At 42.6% G+C, this 18989-nt stretch overlaps 2 protein-coding genes across 2 annotated transcripts; one reads left to right on the forward strand and one right to left on the reverse strand.

Moving 5' to 3' along the window:
• Nucleotides 1–2755: 2755 nt before the first annotated feature.
• On the forward strand, nucleotides 2756–13732 carry LOC127010352 (adenosine deaminase-like). Its single transcript, XM_050884340.1, has 10 exons — nucleotides 2756–2881; nucleotides 5718–5779; nucleotides 6066–6191; nucleotides 6630–6793; nucleotides 6948–7064; nucleotides 10854–10949; nucleotides 11086–11201; nucleotides 11886–12058; nucleotides 12595–12721; nucleotides 13060–13732. The coding sequence occupies exons 1-10, from the start codon at nucleotides 2837–2839 to the stop codon at nucleotides 13150–13152; spliced, it is 1119 nt and encodes a 372-aa protein (XP_050740297.1). The 5' UTR covers nucleotides 2756–2836; the 3' UTR covers nucleotides 13153–13732.
• A 1222-nt stretch (nucleotides 13733–14954) lies between these two features.
• LOC127010396 (60S ribosomal protein L37a-like) lies at nucleotides 14955–18628 on the reverse strand. Its single transcript, XM_050884466.1, has 3 exons — nucleotides 18557–18628; nucleotides 18248–18376; nucleotides 14955–15129 (listed from the first exon to the last, which is right to left on the reverse strand). Exons 1-3 carry the CDS (start codon nucleotides 18557–18559, stop codon nucleotides 14974–14976), a joined length of 288 nt encoding a protein of 95 aa, XP_050740423.1. The 5' UTR covers nucleotides 18560–18628; the 3' UTR covers nucleotides 14955–14973.
• Nucleotides 18629–18989: the final 361 nt, after the last annotated feature.

Consider the following 18989-nt stretch of genomic DNA (forward strand, 5'->3'; position numbering starts at 1 on the left):
GGTATAAAAAAAACCACCACAGCTGCAACGCTGGACATCATTTAAAACTTGGGAGAGATAATTAAGGAGCTTGATCACATCCTTGTAAGTATTCACAATCTTCACACATTTTTCCATCTCAACACTCCTTCATGTGGTTTTCTGGGAGGTTTGTAGAATGGTAGAAGACATTATGACACCAGAAAAACAGTTGGCTAAGAGATACCGGCGCTTAATGAAACCAATCTTTACCTAAATTAACATGAATTAACTGTAAACCTGCCCCCCCTTATTCGCGGAGGTTAGGGGACAAGGGCTCCCGCGAATAGAAATTTCCGGGAATATTTTGGGCGCCACCTTCCCCCCCCCCCAAAAAAAAAGCCTCAAGACCCGCAAAAAAAAAAACACGGATCAATTTTCAACAAACTGTAGGCTATAGTACCTACTCGATAAAGCATTTGCGTTACTTGAAAGCAGCCTAAAATGACCTAAATAACATCATTCACCAGCTATATACGTACTATAAACTATACTGTAATTGATTTAAACTTCTTACAAATATACGTAGTCATTAAAATCTCACTTTACTGCGGTACGTGTACTCACCACAAAGTATTCGTTATTTTCTTTTCAACTTGGTGTTAAGCATATCATACCATGCTAATTATTTACTAGTGGCTGCTTCTTTTAAGAAAAATCAGGTAATAAAAATATGAAACGGGTAATAACTGGATCATAAACTACAATCAGCTGTTCACCAGATATCTTAAAAAGACAGACCACATAAAGTATTGCAGCACAGTATAGCTGATGACTGAGTCTGTTTATGATATTTTAAGCTGCTTAATGCTAATAATTATGCGGGCGGACCGCAAATGTTTGGAGTGGCGCCGCGAAAATTCCTTTGCGACCGCCTTTGTGCAGCTGAGGAAAATTCCGCAAATACGGGATGGCAGGTGTACTGACATCTTACGAATATTGATTCTTAATTCTTAATAATTTAGGACAAATTAGGATAATTTTAACCAAAGACAAAACATTGCATTTCTCGCTCCCAGACCATCGGTGTAAATGAGCTTGTCTGCCTTTTTCTTCCACATATCATGTTTTTAGTTATTCAACTTCTGCAGCTTATGCACTAAGGATGTATGTACAGCTTTTAGTAGAAAAAAAAAAACCATGAGCATTTCCTTGTCTTTATTCCGTAGAAGCTGAGAGAGGAATGTTCCACACCCGCCTAGATCCCTCACACTTTCTCTGTAGCCTATATATAGGCCTAATGTTCAATATATAATGACAGTAGTCTTCCTTTTTAATGTAGAAGCATGTACAGCCTTCTATGGAGACCGTCTCAGATTTAATCAAAACCATCAAAACTCACTACGAGTAAACAGTAGGAAATATTGGAGCAAGATGGATAAAAACTTATCCATACCCAGATAATAGTCTATATTTGACTCGACGTCAACCAACCGTGTTACATAATCATGCATGTCATTGTTAGAGGTATATCAACCAGTAAATGGTGAAAATGCAACATACAGGTCAGGCACCAATTACTGAGAGGGGTTGGTTACATGTGTTTAGGGAGAGAAATGATTGTAGAGTGGCGGAGATGTCTTGATCACCAGAGATGAAGAAAAAAAAAGACTTACAAGAGTGGAATAAATAATAGAAGATAACTCCTGTATAAGAGAGAGAGAGAGAGAGAGAGAATGAGATTATGAGAATGAGAACGACAGAATGGCTGAACGCCCTACACCTAAACACCTCAACATTTTGTCTCCATGCCGACTTGCTCTGCCTTTGGTCGCACCCACAGAGGCAAGAGGGACGTACGGCAGCATAACATTTCCTCGGTAAGATACGATGTTCGTGGCGAAGCACAACATAAGAGGCAGCAGGAAAACTTGGCGATAATAAAGAATCCGAATGACTGTGCATGCCTAGTAGTAATTTCAAAGATATCATCTGTAATACCTCTCCCGTGGCTTTTACACACAAACAGACCAAACTGTTGGAATGTAGAGGTCTTTGGGTGCTATAAGGAATGGTATGAACACAAAGTTATTTTCCAAAACATATGAAATAAGAGCAATTGCATGGTAGGTCCAAGTCGCGCCTTCAACCACAAAATATATTTTATTATATTATCTCTCTCTCTCTCTCTCTCTCTCTTACAGGAGTTAACTTCTGTAATTATCTTCTATTGTATTTATTCCACTCTTGTAAGTCTCTTTTTTCATCTCTGGTGATCAAGCCATCTCCGCCACTCCACAATCATTCCTCTCCCTAAAAACATGTAACCAACCCCTCTCAGTATATATATGGTGCCTTCGTGACCCAACACTTCCTTCTGTTTAGAACTCGTAGTGAGTTTCGATAAAATCTGAGACGGTCTCCATAGAAGGCTGTACATGTTTCTGCATTAAAAGTAAGACCATTGTCATTATATAATGACCATTCTAAGCTACAGAGGAAGTGTGAGGGATCAAGGCGGGTGTGGAACATTAATTCCTTCTCAGCTGCTACGAAATAAAGACAAGGAAATGCTGATTTTTTTTTCTATTACAACCTGTACATACATCCTTAGTGCATAAACTGCAGCAGTTGAATAACTAAAAACATATGATATGTGGAGGAAAAAAGGCAGACAAGCTCATTTACGCTGATGGTCTGGGAGCGAGAAATGCAAAGTATTGAGTGGAAATGCAGGCTCCGCCCACCGGCTAAGCTCCGCCCCCCTTGCTTCACCTCGGTGAAGAGCGACCCGCTGAGGGCCACTCCATGTATTATTCCTCCAAGCTTCCCCCAAGGTGGCCACTTGCCAGCCAGCCAGCGTCCAACACTCGGCGCCATGCTCCTCGCACAAGCCCCCGCCAGAAGTCTCCTCAAGTCCAGAGTGAGTAGCTACAACTCAACCTATCCCTAGGAAGAGTGGCGCCAAAACACTTGAACATAATAGTCAGGGAGCATCTGCCATGAAATTGGAAGCCGTGGGATTTTGATGAAGAAATTATGTTATGTATCATTTTTATCTGTGGAACGTTAGCTTTCACTTGAGCCATGTTGGCAGTCTCAAATATGTGCAGGGTAAAAGTGCGTTATGATGGTCTGAAAAAGGGTATAAAAAATTCCTGATATCGTTAATTTTTCTCCACTTGCACCAATGTTATTTAGCATTTAAAGGAGTAACACACCACAGAAATGGAAGAAACTTATCTGTTTATAATCATGTAAACCCTCATAACATTATCTTTAAAAAAATGGGAAATTCTCATGACCGCAAGGGATTATTTTATAGAAAATAAGACACTAAATGTCATCAACGCAAATAAGTTTGAATGGAACTGTTCCCTAAGTCCCAATACATGAACTGATATTCTCTTTATCTATAACAAAATGCCGTATTTTAGTTAATTTATCATATTGTTTGGTTCTACTAAAAAATGCCACCTTGATCATGATATGGTCCACACGCTGCAAAAACTCGTACTCTTTAGAAAATTTGCATTAAATTAACAAAGATTGTACTTCAGATATATAAAATGTTAAAGAATGTCATGCTGTCATTGTGCTATACAAATCATATTAAACTCTAAATTTCCCCATCAGATTCACTGTCTGTTTCAGTTATATCATCTGAGATATTGCTATCATCCTGGTCATCCTATAGGCTGCTTTGGTTTTCACATTCGTTACTTGAACATTCACACATTTCTGTGCAGTTCAGGCCAGCCTTGCGACAACCACACTACACCTAGCTGTTTTGCATTTTGATTTAGCACAAGTGCACTTCATTGGCTTGGGAGCCAGCTGATCAAGTGTTATAATTAACAGGTTTCCAAATGTCACCTTGTTTCTCCCAACCGAAGGCCTCAGGAGATGGGAGTTGGGGGTTTATTTCACAGTCACTATTCCAAACCATTGCTTGATAGTGAGCACGAAGAACAGCCTGATGTAGGGCTCCTCTTGTAGGTGGTAGTTTCTCTGGCTGTGCCTGTTTTTTGGTAAAAAGCCACCACCTCAGTTTGTCAACTTTCTTGATGGTGGTTTTAGGCGAATACATTTGGCAGATCAGCTCCTCAATTCCCTCAAACATTTCATCAGTTGGGTGGGCTAGCTGTAGTTCCAAGTGCAGACAATGCTTGAAGCACCTTGTCACTGGCTGTGGTGAATGCTTTCCAAAACGTTGCCTTACCTTTACCAGCAAAGCTGTCTGTTATGTCAGCACCACTAACAGCATGCAAGCCTGATACAGCAGATGCTAAGGTTTCTGTGAGCGCTGAATGCATGTCCTTCAACGAAATTGATCGATGCGTTGAGCCAGTGCCTGTCACAAAATATGTGTCATAACATAGCTGATAAAGTTATCTTCGTAATAACAAGACGAGCACATCTGTATCAGGAGAGTAAACGAAGATGTTTGTTGCACCTCTAGAAGTGGCATCAATTACGTGCAGACAGTTTTATATGCAATTTGTCATTGCTACTCTTGTCCACTGCTTCTTTAAGTGCCTTCCCTGCATTATCCGAGGCCACCAGGTGCAATGGATTTCTGACATTTCCCTCACCTTCACAAGAGAAACACAGTTTTCTCTTGTAAGGGGTTGAACTAGACCTGGTGAAAGTGCATCTACCGTGTGGGATAGGCTCTATGGAAACTCTCTGCTCATATCTTTCTTTTGCTCGTCTTAACATTCCCTTGTGGACTGTCTCGATAACTCTTTCGATGGTATCGTGCATGTGTTTCTTGTAGGTCTTCACAAGAGAATGTTCCCAGACGCCTGTCTATTTCAGGATACTGGTTGTCACCATAATGGGCCCTTTCTCGAATATAACAGCACTTTCTCAAAATTACTTGGACTTTCTACTACTTCTTCACTGGTGTCCCTTTGACAGATGATGCACAGTGAATAATCAGTGTCATATCTTGCAACTTGGCCTTAGAGATTTTCAGCTTCACGGAAGTATATGTATATACATATATTATAATAAAAGTAGTTACACATAAAATTGAAATAAATTTTCTATCGTTTGCTGAAAGTTTGGTTGTGATCGACTAATTAGTTCTCGAGTTATAAGCGTTTGAAGAGCGTTACGGTCGGGTCGGGTCGGGTCGGGCCGGGTCGTTTTCACATGCAATGTGAATAAGAACTTCGCTTCGCTCGTAATGAGATCGTAGTATGGTCTGTAGAAGGAATTAAGTAATTGCTACAGTAATTTAACGTAAATTTTGGACTGTATCTATGGATTTGCGTTTGAAGTCTAATAACTCTGGGTCTCACACATTTCCCAGATTGCCAACATGTCTTAAATGATTCCCTGGAATGTAGGGAATAAAATGGCATGTAGCTTAAAATTTCTTCATTTAAGTCCCACGGGGTTCTTGCTCCAGGACTAAAGCTATAGGCCGAGACAATATGAAGTCCGTTTGGGTGGGGCTCGAACCTCCCTACAGAGCTGCCGCATCACCCCCCAATACATCACTCCCTCTCTCTTCTCTCTCATACGTTATCAATGTACTATTTGAAATTGTTTACTAAATATTGTGTATACCAAAGGTTAGATTTGGCTGCGCTATGGCCAGGGAACTCCCCAAACGGGACCCACCCAATCGGACTTTAACTTTAGTACACTAGGATTTTTTTATTCATTCATAACCACCTCGAGTTTCTGTCTTCTTGTGTCTATCTGTCTGTCCGCCGTGGTTTACCTGTCGGTTTGGCTGTTCGCAGGTGGAGCTCCACATCCACTTCACCAGCACCGTACGCCTCGAGACTTTGTGGGAACTAATGAGGTAAGGATTCATGTGGAGACGAGCAACAAGGGGTGAGAGGTAGAGATAAAAGTGTGTGTGTGTGTGTGTGTGTGTGTGTGTGTGTGTGTGTGTGTGTGTGTGTGTGCTTTAATTATTTTCCTGGTTCTTTTCCTCTCCCTCCCTCTTTTCCTTCTTTCATTTTCCTCCTCATTCCCTTTACCCCTCTTCCCCTTAATTACTCTACGTGCATAATTTCTCTTTAAATCCAATAAAACTATCGCCCTCCCCCTTCTTCGCCCTTCTCTAGCTTTCCCTGTTCCCCCAGATGCAAGAACCACCCACTGCCTGGAGGAGGGACGCTGCAGGACCTCAAGAACCAGGTGGTGGTGAAGGAACCCAAGAACCTGAGCCATTATCTCAAGCATAAAAAGCTTGTGGAGGAGACCCTGGCGTGAGTGGTCGTAGTAGTAGTAGCAGTAGTAGTAGTAGGAGGAGGAGGAGGAAGAGGAGGAGTAATAAGAGAAGGAGATGGCAAGATAAAAGGAGAGGTGGAGGAGGACGAGGTGGAAGAAGAGAATGAGAAGGAAAGGTAAAGGAGGAGGACAAGAACGATGAAGGAAAATGTGCAACCTCCCCAACAACTCTAGCTTACTCTATATATGCTACTCCTTCACTCCTTCCTTTCTCATATACATCCCCATAGCCATACAAATAACCATAACTTCCTACACCGCCTCCTCCGTCCGTGAAATAACAGCTATAGGTGACTTGTTAAAATCCGCTGACTGACTGCTCAAAAATTAACTAACCTTTTCTTTCTTCTTTGCCTGCGTCTCCTCCATTTCGCGCACCCACCACGCCACCGCCTCCTCCACCGCCCTCCAATCAGCGGGGATCTTGAGGCCATAGAGCGAGTGGCCTTCGAGTTGGCGGAGGAGCAGGCGAAGGGGGGCGTCCTGTACACCGAAGCGCGGCTCATTCCTCGTGACCTTCTGCCTCGAACTCACAGCGAAGTGGCAGAACATGCGGATAAGGAAGGGAAGAAGGGGGAGGGTGCGTATGTGGCCACTCCATGTCTTCTGCGTGAAATCAAAACAGAGAAGGAAATGATAGATGAGAGAATTCTAATACATACGGGAAATAAATGTCATAGCGTCTCTCTCTCTCTCTCTCTCTCTCTCTCTCTCTCTCTCTCTCTCTCTCTCAGGTGGACAGGTGACCGTGGACTCCATCTTGCGGGCGGTTCTGAAGGGCATCAAGAGAGGCGAGGAACACTTCGAGGTCAAGATAAGGATACTTCTTGCCTGTAGACGGGAGTACCCTGGTAATGCACACACACACACACACACACACACACACAGTTTTTTGTTGTTGTTGTTTGTATGTGTGTATGTACGTGTATTTTCTTTTATATAGTAGAGAAAGCAGTTCAAGGGCAAAAGAAAAAAATTATAAGAAAAAAAAGGCCTGCTGTTAACTGTCCCTATAGAAAGAGTTCAGAAAAGGGACCAATTCTTTCTATTTTCCTTATATTTTCTTGTTAACACACTAGCCTACTTCTGTCACGTATTCCAGCCTGGGACATATAATTATTAAACCCATCTGTCAATTGCCTCACCATCTCTTCGTCCATTTTTTTTACGTTTTTGTTATTTACTCGAGGGCAAAATACAAAACAACAAAAGGCCCGCTAATCGTTGCCCCTGCACAAGTAAACAGGAGTGGCCAGAAGAGTGGTCAGTCGTGGCGCCCCCTGCTGAAGACGCGACACGGACAAGAAAACGAGAAAATAGCGATTGATGTTCGGCGTTTTTGCATTTTTCCTGGGTATATGTGTGAAAAGAATTGAACATCATACCAAAATGTCTTGGAATTTTAGTCTGAAAAGTTGACTCAGAACGCCTGCATAGTCGGTCGATGTGAGGCCAGTGATATCTGAAGATCGAACCCCAATGTCACTTACCTCACTTCATCAGGGAGCGACACAATAGGCATACCTAACAATCACCAAATGGGAATGTACAAACTTGGCGGTTGTTTATTCAATGTTCTGTTCAAGAAAAAGAATACCCATAATTTTAGTTAGTTCTTGGTTATCAGGATTCTTTACGAAATACAATTATAACATTACCTTCTACTAGTTAGGAAACCTACTGAATCCTGGATCGGCTACGGTTATGTTAGGTGCGCCTATTTCAGATGGAGAGGTGTCTTGATACTCTCCCTTATGTTTGTCCGCAGCTGATAACTCTCTTGTTATAGTAGGATATCAATGTATTATTATTATTTAATATCACCACGAATTAGGCATACAATTGTCAATGGAAAAAACCCACGACAGATAGATCACGCCACCTTATAGGAATGTCGTCCGTCAGTGTTTACCGTCTCAGTTTTGTATACTTCGCACTCCGATGGTGCGTGGAGGTCACCTTGACATACGTGACCAATTGTAACAATTATTTTCCAACCTGTAACTCGCCACTCCTTCACGAGAGTCCGACTGACACACAACGACAGTCGCTCTCGCTCCGTCGCTTCTTGTACATAAAGGCTACGAATATAATTCGCCTTAAGGAAGCTGAAGTCTTAATCAACACCCTTTAAACGCCCCCCGACAAGCCCGTTACACTCTCTGACAATCTTGTTTAATTCGGGCGTTTTCTTAAACAGTGTAAACCTAGGATACCACATTGTTAGTTAGCTAGACACCCACAAATGGATTTCATGAACGCATCTGACGCCGTTCTGTGTATGGCTAGGATCCCACATTATTGGTACATTCGTGTGTTGACCTACCACACAACATGGGGCGACCATACCCACCCGAAAGAGAAACGAAATGTAAGAAATGTATTCATTATATTAAAAACACATGAATAATAGATAAATATGCTATTATTCTACTTCTGTTATTATTTCACTTCTCTTTTTCAATCAGTAACTCTGTAATCACAACAAGTACAAGATTTTAAAACAACGCGTGGTCGCGCGTTTATTGAGGGTGCCACAATCAAAACAAACATCTGAGTTGGACAAGAAGTTGAAAAATTCTTCGTTATAATGGTACATATGATGTATAAGTACATGTAATATAGTGAAAATACGAAGCATCATAAAGGGAATGTTCGAATAAATGGTTATACATGAGTATTGTTGCGCGGTTAAATACTGAAACCACTGAAAGACCGACGGTATTTCAGCTTTTCGCCCCAGGCAGGTACACATTCCTACCCCTACCTCATTATATAGAGCAGTGATTCCCAATTATTTAGCACTTGCGACCCCTTTACCAAAAGGTTCAAACTCACGCGACCCCCTGCTACCAACAGCTTGCAAGCAGCAGCTAGGGCTTTTATGACTTGGGTTGCTTGTCAGCACCACTGCCCAGCTGAGATATAAGGCAGTCTCTCGCCACACACGAGCCGCCAGCAAGGATGTTATAACTGTTATTCTACTAGGTAATTCTTTACAAGAAGTCCGCCTCCCCTTCCGCCACTCCAGCCCCCCCCCCCCCCTACCCCCCAACACAACCCTGGAGACTTGTAATCTATTATAACATAACCTGGCAGCCGGTCTGTTGACGAGTGTCGGGCGTGTCACCCCCCCACCACCGCCGCCCAAATCCGTCCCGCGCTGCGTAATTTTCGACAGCCCCTCCACATCATAACCTCCCAAGGAAAAAGATCGTAGAAGTTTTTTACGGATTTTTTTAGGGAAATTTTGGAAGTCCATTCTTTAAGTACTCCCAATTCCTCTTAAGCTGTTGCTGGGTTTTGCCTTCCGACACCGAGAAGTTCACATTGAAGTTCTCGGTGATCCTCTCCCATGCTGTTTTGCGTGCCAAAACAGAACTGTAGTCCGATGGCTTCCTGTGGACGACCGTTTTGTCTCTTATTTGGTTCACTAGAAACAGTTTCTGTGAATAAAAAAGCGGGGAGGTCTTGTCTCTTGTAGCCATTTTCAAAGAATGCGGCGCTATACTACATCAGCTGATAAACAGGCCAGCCAACCTACTAGGGCGGGAGCTACCAACCTTTGCGAATCGTCCGCAATTCTGTGGTATGCTAGGTCACGAGTGTGGTTGTCTAGCTAACAACACACTACTGGGTTTGCGAGTGTTTAAGAAATCGAAAAATAACTTTCGGGTGCTAGCACACCACAGTGGTGTGTTGACCTACGAAACGAAATTTTAGAAGTTTAAGAAAACGGGGGATTGTCTTTTTTATGTGAAATCATCGTAGACCAACTCTTCCCGGTCTTTCTCCTCCCTCGCGCTGCAATGTGTTAATCAAGTTAATTCAGCAATGGCCTCGTATGATTTTTACCCATTTCCATTGACTTCTAATTTTTTAATTGAGTTTGACCTCCCATCTCGGGTTCATCTCATTATTCGTGTGTGTGTGTGTGTGTGTGTGTGTGTGTGTGTCATTTCACAAGTGTCGGGGGACGTACAATTTTTTTTTTTACGTATGTGGGGTAATTAAGTGTTGCATATTCAGGTGTTCTCTCTCTCTCTCTCTCTCTCTCTCTCTCTCTCTCTCCGGACATTTTACCCTAGGACATGTATCAGGAAGGGTTGTGAGGGTCTTGAAAGACTTGCTGTATAGATCGGAGAAATGTACGTAGCGAAAAATGTCATGGGGAAAATATGTTAGAAGGTAAAATGTCAGAGGGGATAAATGTCCGTAACCTTAAATATCTCGGCGGCTCTCACTACGACTAATTTCCCAAGGCCCAAGGGAACATCACAACCGGGTTTTCTTTGGTATTTGTATTTCTTATCCTGATTATGTTGCAGAAGTCATGTAAGGCTATCACTAGAATTATAAGGCAGTCCATTGAAATCCGAGCAACTTCCACGAGAGGCTTTTTCAAACATGGGTACTTGATTTGCCGATATATGTTTAAGAATACGAGTTAAAGGTACAGGAAAAAATGTAAATAGTTGTAAAAAAAAAGATGAAAAAAGTGATACGCAGAAAACGATTAATTATTTTTGCTTTCTAAAGATGGAAAGAAGAAAACACGTAACTCACCTGAAGCGGTTTATTATGTTCCTGTGGTTTAATTTGTACGTCTTGCACTCCCTCACCTCCCCCTCCTTCCTCAGAGTGGGCCTGGGAGACGCTGAGACTGTGTGAGGAATACAGGCACGAGGGTGTGGTGGGCATGGACCTGTCAGGGCGGGAGGGACAGACTGAGGAAGGTTAGTGAAGGGAAGGGGGCGTGGTTTCTTTTCTTCGTTTCTGGTGATTTAATTATGTGTATGTAATAAGTCTCTCTCTCTCTCTCTCTCTCTCTCTCTCTCTCTCTCTCTCTCACACACACACACACACACACAGGCGCGGAGCGATTGAGGAACACCGTGATTCGAGACGTGTTTCGAACAGCGGCCGCCAGAGGGATTCACAGGACGGTGCACTCTGGTGAGGCAGGGCCCGCCAGCTGTGTTAAATACGTGAGTAATGGTAGCAATAGTAGTAGTAGCAAGCAAGAGGCAAACATCACAGTAGCCACTAGAAATAAAATTCGCCTTCCCCACTAAGAAAAAAAAATAATACTGCATGGGGGTTGGGCTGGCATGTTCTTCCATTCTCCTTTGTTGTTTACTTGCAACAATAAACAATCAACCAATCAATAATAAAAATACAGAATATATGGGTCAAATTACCTACCGTACATCGACTGCCTTATTATCATACTAATGTTTCTCTTACTGAGGGTGCCTGTAAAGGGAGTAGTTAGAGAACTGACTCCCCCCCTCATCCCCCGCAATATAAAAAAAAAAAATCTCAGATCTCCCTAATTAGACCCGCTATGCATTTTGAAGTGTTATTTTGTTAATTCCCACCTCCTGGCACAAAGTCAGTTCTCCTTGAAAATAAATATATAGATCCTGCTCTCAGTCTAGTGTTCATCTAAAAAGTTTCCCTATTTCACCTAAGTTAACAGCATATTACCTCACCTAGCCTCATATTCCCATGTGTGGCTCCAAGATTAAACTATAAGGATAATTATCGAATGCTTTACTTAACTACCAGTAATCTATTAACCACCTGTGTATTTGCCTACCTATCGATTAATTTATCTATTCACCCATATACCTATCTGTCCACCCACCTATCCATCACTTTACATGGAGGCGACTGATGTGCTGAAAGCGGAAAGGATCGGCCACGGGTACAGAGTGTTGGAGGACGAGGAGATATTCGCGAAGTGCCTGCAGCGGGGCGTCCACTTCGAGGTGTGTCCCCACTCCTCACTCCTCACGGGGGCGCTGCTCGACCCTCCCTGCCCACGCCACCCACTCATGAGGTGAGGCTAAATGTTTGCTGATGTGTAACGGGAAAACAGGAGATCGAGAACGACAAGGGAATAGAAACGACCGCACTTTTTGTTGCTCCAAAATACTACATAATATTATGTGGGGAAGGAGTGGAAATGTTGTGAGCATATAAGAACGTGTTAACATAAGTCTGCATGAGGCCTGTAGCTCCTATAAATCTAACCCACCTAGCCTCGCTATTCATGAATTTTTCTCACCTTTTCTTGAAGAGGTCTATCGTATCGGCACTCACATATGACTGGCAAGCCTTTTCCACTCCTCCAAAGAACGATCGATCAGCGTTATAAGATTGCTATAGCCTACTCAGAACATTGTTTTTGTTATCGGTTTCCAGACCCATAGGCCTATATAACTGTACGTCGTTCCCGCACAAAAAAAAGGGATTCAAAGTTATTGTTAAAACCGTTAATTACTGATGGCTTCTTTGTGATATTTATGGGTCAAAAAGCGGAAAATACCATGTGCTGAATAATGATGTGATTCACTGCATGTCTTGTTTCCCCAGACTGGTTGAGGAGGGGGCGAGTTTCAGCCTCAGCTCCGACAACCCGTTACTCACAAACTCGCGGTTGACACAGGAATACGAACTTGTCACCCGATGGGGACTCACCGAGGCGGATATCACACGGGCCGTAAGTCAGTAGCTGAGTTTGAGTTATTTGAAACCTGTGACTCGCGAGCTTACGGTTCAAAATAAAAATGGTAATAACAATGGTAATAACGATTCATCTTGTGGTCTGTTCGCTTGTTTTCTTTGTTCAGTCTTGGTGGTTTGAAGCTTTATCAACTACCGCATGTTACCTATGAACAGATATAATGGGGATTTAATAAGTAACTTCTTGCAATGTCATCCGCCTCTCAAGACATCTCCCAGTGCAATCATGCTAGTCTAATATGGTTGTCATACCGTACTTTGAATGTAGATGTTTGTATATCATTATAATTAACCATTTGTACATCTTTCCCACAGAATTTCCAAGCCGCCCTTCACTCTTTCCTCCCCGCCGATGAGAAAGCAGAGTTGATTGTCAGCCTGAAGGAAGCATATGGAGTAACAGATTGATGGATTGATGTTCTCAGACGCATTTGCCTCCCTGTCTCACATCAACTCTATCCAAAGGCCGGAAAGGAGACTAATCGGGTTCCAATGAGTGTTAAGTTCATGGTACAAAAGGATCGAACTACCACCGGGGCCGTACAAGTATCCATGAAAGTAGCCAGGAATTATACAAAAGCCTTAAATATGTAGGCTACTTGGGTGTCGAAATGCCCCCGCTATCCACAATTAAAGGAATAAACACCACCAACACTCGGCTACCATGCGATTTATCCTCGTTACACCTCGTTGAGAATACGTCACGAAACACTTAACGCAAATCTTTACTTACTGGCCAATAGAGGAATGATGCTGACAAGTAACTAGAGAAGACACTGTGGAGTAGACGGCGCGAGGAGAGGCGGGCGGGTAAAACGTTGGTGGGCAACTCTATCCACAAGCAGTGTTACGATCTTAATATTAGGCGTTTTCTTTGTAAGGAATTGGGTTTTCGCAGGTTATTTTCGGTTTTAACCCTTTGCTCATGGCGCCAAAGGGTTAGGTGCTTATTACATTATATAAAAATTTTTTTTTTTTTTTTACAGCAAAGGAGACAGCTCACGGCAAAAAAAAAAAAAAAAAAAAAAAAAAAAGCCTGCGCTTCTCTAAAAAAGAAAAAAAGAGGGAGGAGGATAGTAAGATAGGTCAGGGAGGGAGGACTACCTCTCTCCTCTTGAAAGTTCAAAAGAGGAGGAGGAGGAAATAGGAGAAGAAAGGAAGATTGTTCAGACAGCGTGAGGAGATGGAAGGATGAAGGGGAGGCATGCAGTTAGCAAGTTCAGAAGAGCAGTCAGCGTGGAAATATCGATATAAGATAGAAGAGCAAACATTGCGGCGGAATTTAGAGAGGTAAGACTATCATCATGAGAGGGAGGAGGAGAGCCCTTTGCCTTGCCTCCTCTGTCAGAAGAGCTGTCTTCTATTAAAAGAAGTTGAATAATGCAGAGTGGAATCATCGGCGTAGGAATGGATAGGAAATAGGCTATAAATACATTGAGTTTGGGATTGGCACGCTTACTTGGACATATTAACGAGTTCAGCGACATTTGCCTTCATGAAAAAGCCTCCCTTAAGGTCTGCAGTGGTGTACATTTCCAACCCTCCATAGTTACCAATCCCACTGTACATTAGCCTAGCTTTTAATTTACATATCCACCCACCTACGTATGTCCGTCCACCCATGTATCTCTTCACATAGAAGCAACAATTGTACCTATACTAGAGCTGTGCAAAAATACATCTTTCACTAGTAATTTCATATAATCAACACCTCCCTTGACCATCCAAGTGTCAAAAATGATTGGTTTAGAAATAAAAGCAAGGCCAGAAGTTATGTTTGTCAAGGAATGCATACCTCACCTGATAATTAATCCCCATGTTTAGTCAAAATAATGGTTCATCAGTTCTAATTTCACACCCGTGCACAATTTTCCATTTATTTTGTTGTAATTACTAGTTGGAATGCTACCTGTGAACAAGCAAATATATCTATTTTACCTGTTTGTTGTGTATTTTAATATATTACCTTACCCCTCTGTCCCTCTACTTCTCTAATCTTCTTTCATCTCTCATCCTCTTTCTCAACCACCTTCACTTTCATGTTCTTCTCTCAGCATTTCAGGTGCTTGGGGGCTGCTGCTGAACCAACAGGCTAGTGTTTATACTCCTCCCTCTCTGCCTGCCGTGTCTCTTAAAATAACCACAAATTTAGCTAGGCAAAGCACACGCACACACACCCATAAGGATCAATGATGGTAAAGGAAACGTAGTTCATCCATCACTATTTATTTACGCGGCTTCCTTTTCCTTGAGGTCCTTGTTCCTCCTGATGAATGAACGCACACCAGCGGCAGCAACGGTGGAGTAGGTGTAGGCGCCGCCAGCCACGGTGCGGCGGCAGGGCTTGCAGGACCAGATGCCGGTTGCTTGGCGCCTCATCGCCTCCTGTAACACAAAGTCAAAGGCTTGAGTGAGAAAGTGCCTTGCTCCACCGAAAATAATATTCAACAGCTCACCTGAAGAAGGAATAGTCCCAGATGATTGGAAGATTGCTCACATCATATCAATTTTTAAGAAAGGGAACAAGAGCGACCCCAGAAACTACAGACCTGTGAGTCTAACAAGTGTATTTAGTAAAATAATGGAGTCAACTCTGAGAGGTAATAATGGCCCACATGAAGAAGCATAACTTATTTAGCAGCAAATAGTATGGGTTCATCACAGGCAGATTAACTGTGCTCCAACTGATTCAGGTCCTGGACAAGTGGACTGAGGCCATTGACGAAGGCAAAGCCATTGATGTCATCTACTGTGACTTTATGATGGCTTTCGACAGTACCTCACAATAGACTACCATCAAAGGTGGAAGGCTACAGAATTGAAGGAAACATTCTGATGTGGATTAAGTTTTCTCACTAGTAGATGACAACATGTGATGGTCAATGGAGAGGCTTCAGAATGGAGGGAGGTTATGAGTGGGGTGACTCAGGGCTCAGGGCTCAGACCACTGTTGTTTGTCCTGTTTATTAATGATCTCCCAGAGGCCATAAAAAATGGTAGTGAGGTATATCTGTATGCAGATGATACCAAGCTATTCAGGAGGATTGCGACAAGCTGCAGGAGGATATAGATCAACTATGCCACTGGTCTGAAAAATGGATGCTCAGTTTCCACCTGGAAAAAGAGTAAACACATGAGAATGGGCAGGACAAATGTGGGGAACCGAGAGTACACCATGTTTGATAGGATCACCACCACAAACGCTGAGAAGGATATTGGTGTGCTATTAGACAACAAGCCGACATTCTCTGACCATTTAGCCGAGATGATTAACAAGACTAACAGAATTGTGGGACTAAGCAGGAGAACATTTATACATCTGGACCCAACCATCTTCAAGGCATTGTACACTGCTCTGGTGAGGCCACATCTGGAGTATGCTAACCAGATCTGGTGTCCTCACTTGATAAAAGGACATAGAGGCCTTAGAAGATATTCAAGACAAGATCAAGACAACACCAGGAATTATGTTTTTTCAAACAAGGTCATCAACAACTGGAACAATTTGCCAGGGTGGGTGGTAAATGCCGAAACAGTGTTAAAATTTGAATCAAGCCTTGATAAAGAGTGGGAGGGCCAGGAATTAAGATTTAAGTATAGAGCACACATAACTGCTACACGCAGCCAAAACATTGAAAACAACTAGGCTTTTGAACTGGAGCCAGAGGCTTAGGCCTCTTCCAGAACATTTTCTGTGAGTATCTGTGAGTATATTAGAAATCTATTTGATATTTACTTTTGGAGAATATAGAAAAGCAAAACCTCCGCTACCGCCAGTGGCAACAATGGCATGGCACAGTACAACGTATATCACACGTTTATCATAAGATAAATTTAATATCTAAGAAAACCTAACCTGTCCTAACCTAACCCAACCTGAGCTGAACCCCCCCACTACCTAAAAACCATGTGGTACACTGCACTCAAAAACTTTATGCATTGCACCACAGCTGAAAAAAAAATTATGAATTGTATGAGGTACAATACGTCTGAAATCAATCACTCGGCGAATGACCAGTGTTGTGCAGTTTTCAGGTTGTAATAAGAGAATTCATAACATAACCGATCATTGCTACAAATATTCGGGACTCAAAGATAAATTGAGTCTTAAACGTTCAGTGAGATGGGATGTAAATTGTTGGATAATTGTAATACAATAAAAGAAGATCTGATAATATATAAAATGCTGGATATTTGTAATACTATAAATAGAAAAGATCCTGAGGCACTCCTACGGAATCCGTGTCCCGCCTGGCTCAGCTGCTACCCGGAGGCCAAAGTTGCCAGGTATGCATTTTCTGCTGCAGTGTTACCACGCTAGGCAAGCGAGCCATCCTGGCAGTGCTCCCTTCCACACTGTCATGTGGTAAATAAATATGGAGATTCACTACACACCTCCAATATTGCCCCCACAAGAATAATAACCTTTCCAAGGTCACACATACTGTTGAACTTCTCTAGTTTTACAGGCACATCCTGCGTGTGGGGGGGTCCAGGGGGGAAAATCCCCCCCATTAGAGATTAGGTTATGTGAAGTTCGGTTGGAGTAGTTTAAATATGCATCTCTTAATAATAATATGGAGGCGTAATATCGTATTTTGGAAGTGCAGAGTCAATCTCCACAATTACGATTTCATATCTTATTTCAAGCATGATTTAGAGAGCAATAGAAACTGTGGTATAGAGTAAGAGAAAGTGTGAGTGTATGACATGGCTCGCTGACAATGTGGAAAGGACCGCTGCCAGGATGGCTTGTTTGCCCAGCACAGTAAAACTGCAGCAGAAAATGCATAACTGGCAACTTTGGCCCGCGGGTAGAAGCTGAGCCAGGTGGGACCCGGATTCTATAGGAGTGCCGATCCTGATATTTTAGCACGAACCGGAACATGGTTCAGTGACTTTGATGATGCCAAGTTTATTGAAATAACACCAGTAACCTTCAAGAAAGCACTCGACTCACTCATTCATTTAAACATCACAAACATGTGCATCAAGGATTACTTTAAGATGCTAGTATCATATGTGGTTGACAGTTCTGTGGAACGCTGCGCTGGCAGAGGAGCAGGGCCTGAATCCTCATCAATGGTAAACGGTTAACAGTGAACCTCAATATTTCGAGGTTTCTCTAGTTTTCTGAGAACTATTAGTTAGAGCACTGCATCGAAAAGAAGTCAGTATTAACCTCATGAGAGATGGCTCCACTTCATCCCATATTAGCCATGAGCTGATTAAGTGTTTACTTTCTGCATTATCTCAAATTACGACTTTTGGTGTTTTTATGGGGCTAGTTAGGCTGCACTTTTCCACTGGGGTCTGATGTCTGCCGATTCGATATCTATTCAAAATTGTGGAAAATTCAGTTACACCTAAAACACAGCCTCGGCTTAGTTTACAACTACCGAACACGGCCAAAAATTAAAAGGAAAACGTCATGAAAGCACCCGGAGCACGAAGGAAGCTGCGGGTGGCGGTGGTGGCGGTGTACCTGGCGCCCATGACTCACCTTGCCGCAGAAGGTGCAGATGTGCCTCTTGTGCTGCGTGATCTCCATCTTCTTGATCATCTTACGCAGGGAGGCGCCATAGCGGGTGCCGTACTTCCCCACGATCCCGGCCTTCTTGGTCCTCTTGGCCTGCAACACAAACACGTCCTCACTTATCACCCATTATTACGCTATTTAACCCAACCACGCCGCCATTAATGCATGCTAATAGGTTAACGGGTCTCGGCGCCATCATATGTAGTTACAAAGAAGTGGATAGGGTTATAAGGGAAGAGGATGCCTGCAGATAAATAAGGAGGGAAGGCTCACCATTGTGGTCCGTTTGTTTTGGACTTGCTGAGGGCGGGCAGAGGGCGCCACCGCTACGACAACACCAAGACGATCCACAGCATTTTTATATTAGGTTTATTTAGATGAAAAATTGCATGTACTCACCCATACAGCTAGTTTTATATATGTTTATTAGTTTATATATGTTTTACTGCATAATTAGATGCTATAGCGAGATCTCTGCGTCCATTTTGAAGATTCCTCATTCTTATTTTTAGAACTATATATATGAAAGAATATGCATATCGGTTATCATATTACCATTCATAAATTACTACTTTCAACTCTTTCACAATATAATGATCCTTGACTTCATAATGACAGCTTAGGATATACTTGCTCTTTCAATATTCCATGGCGCCAATTTCAAATACGCCAGAGATCATATTTCATTACTATTTCTTCATCTATC

The sequence above is a fragment of the Eriocheir sinensis genome, chromosome 1 (assembly GCF_024679095.1).
Source record: "Eriocheir sinensis breed Jianghai 21 chromosome 1, ASM2467909v1, whole genome shotgun sequence".
Classification (NCBI taxonomy): domain Eukaryota; kingdom Metazoa; phylum Arthropoda; class Malacostraca; order Decapoda; family Varunidae; genus Eriocheir; species Eriocheir sinensis.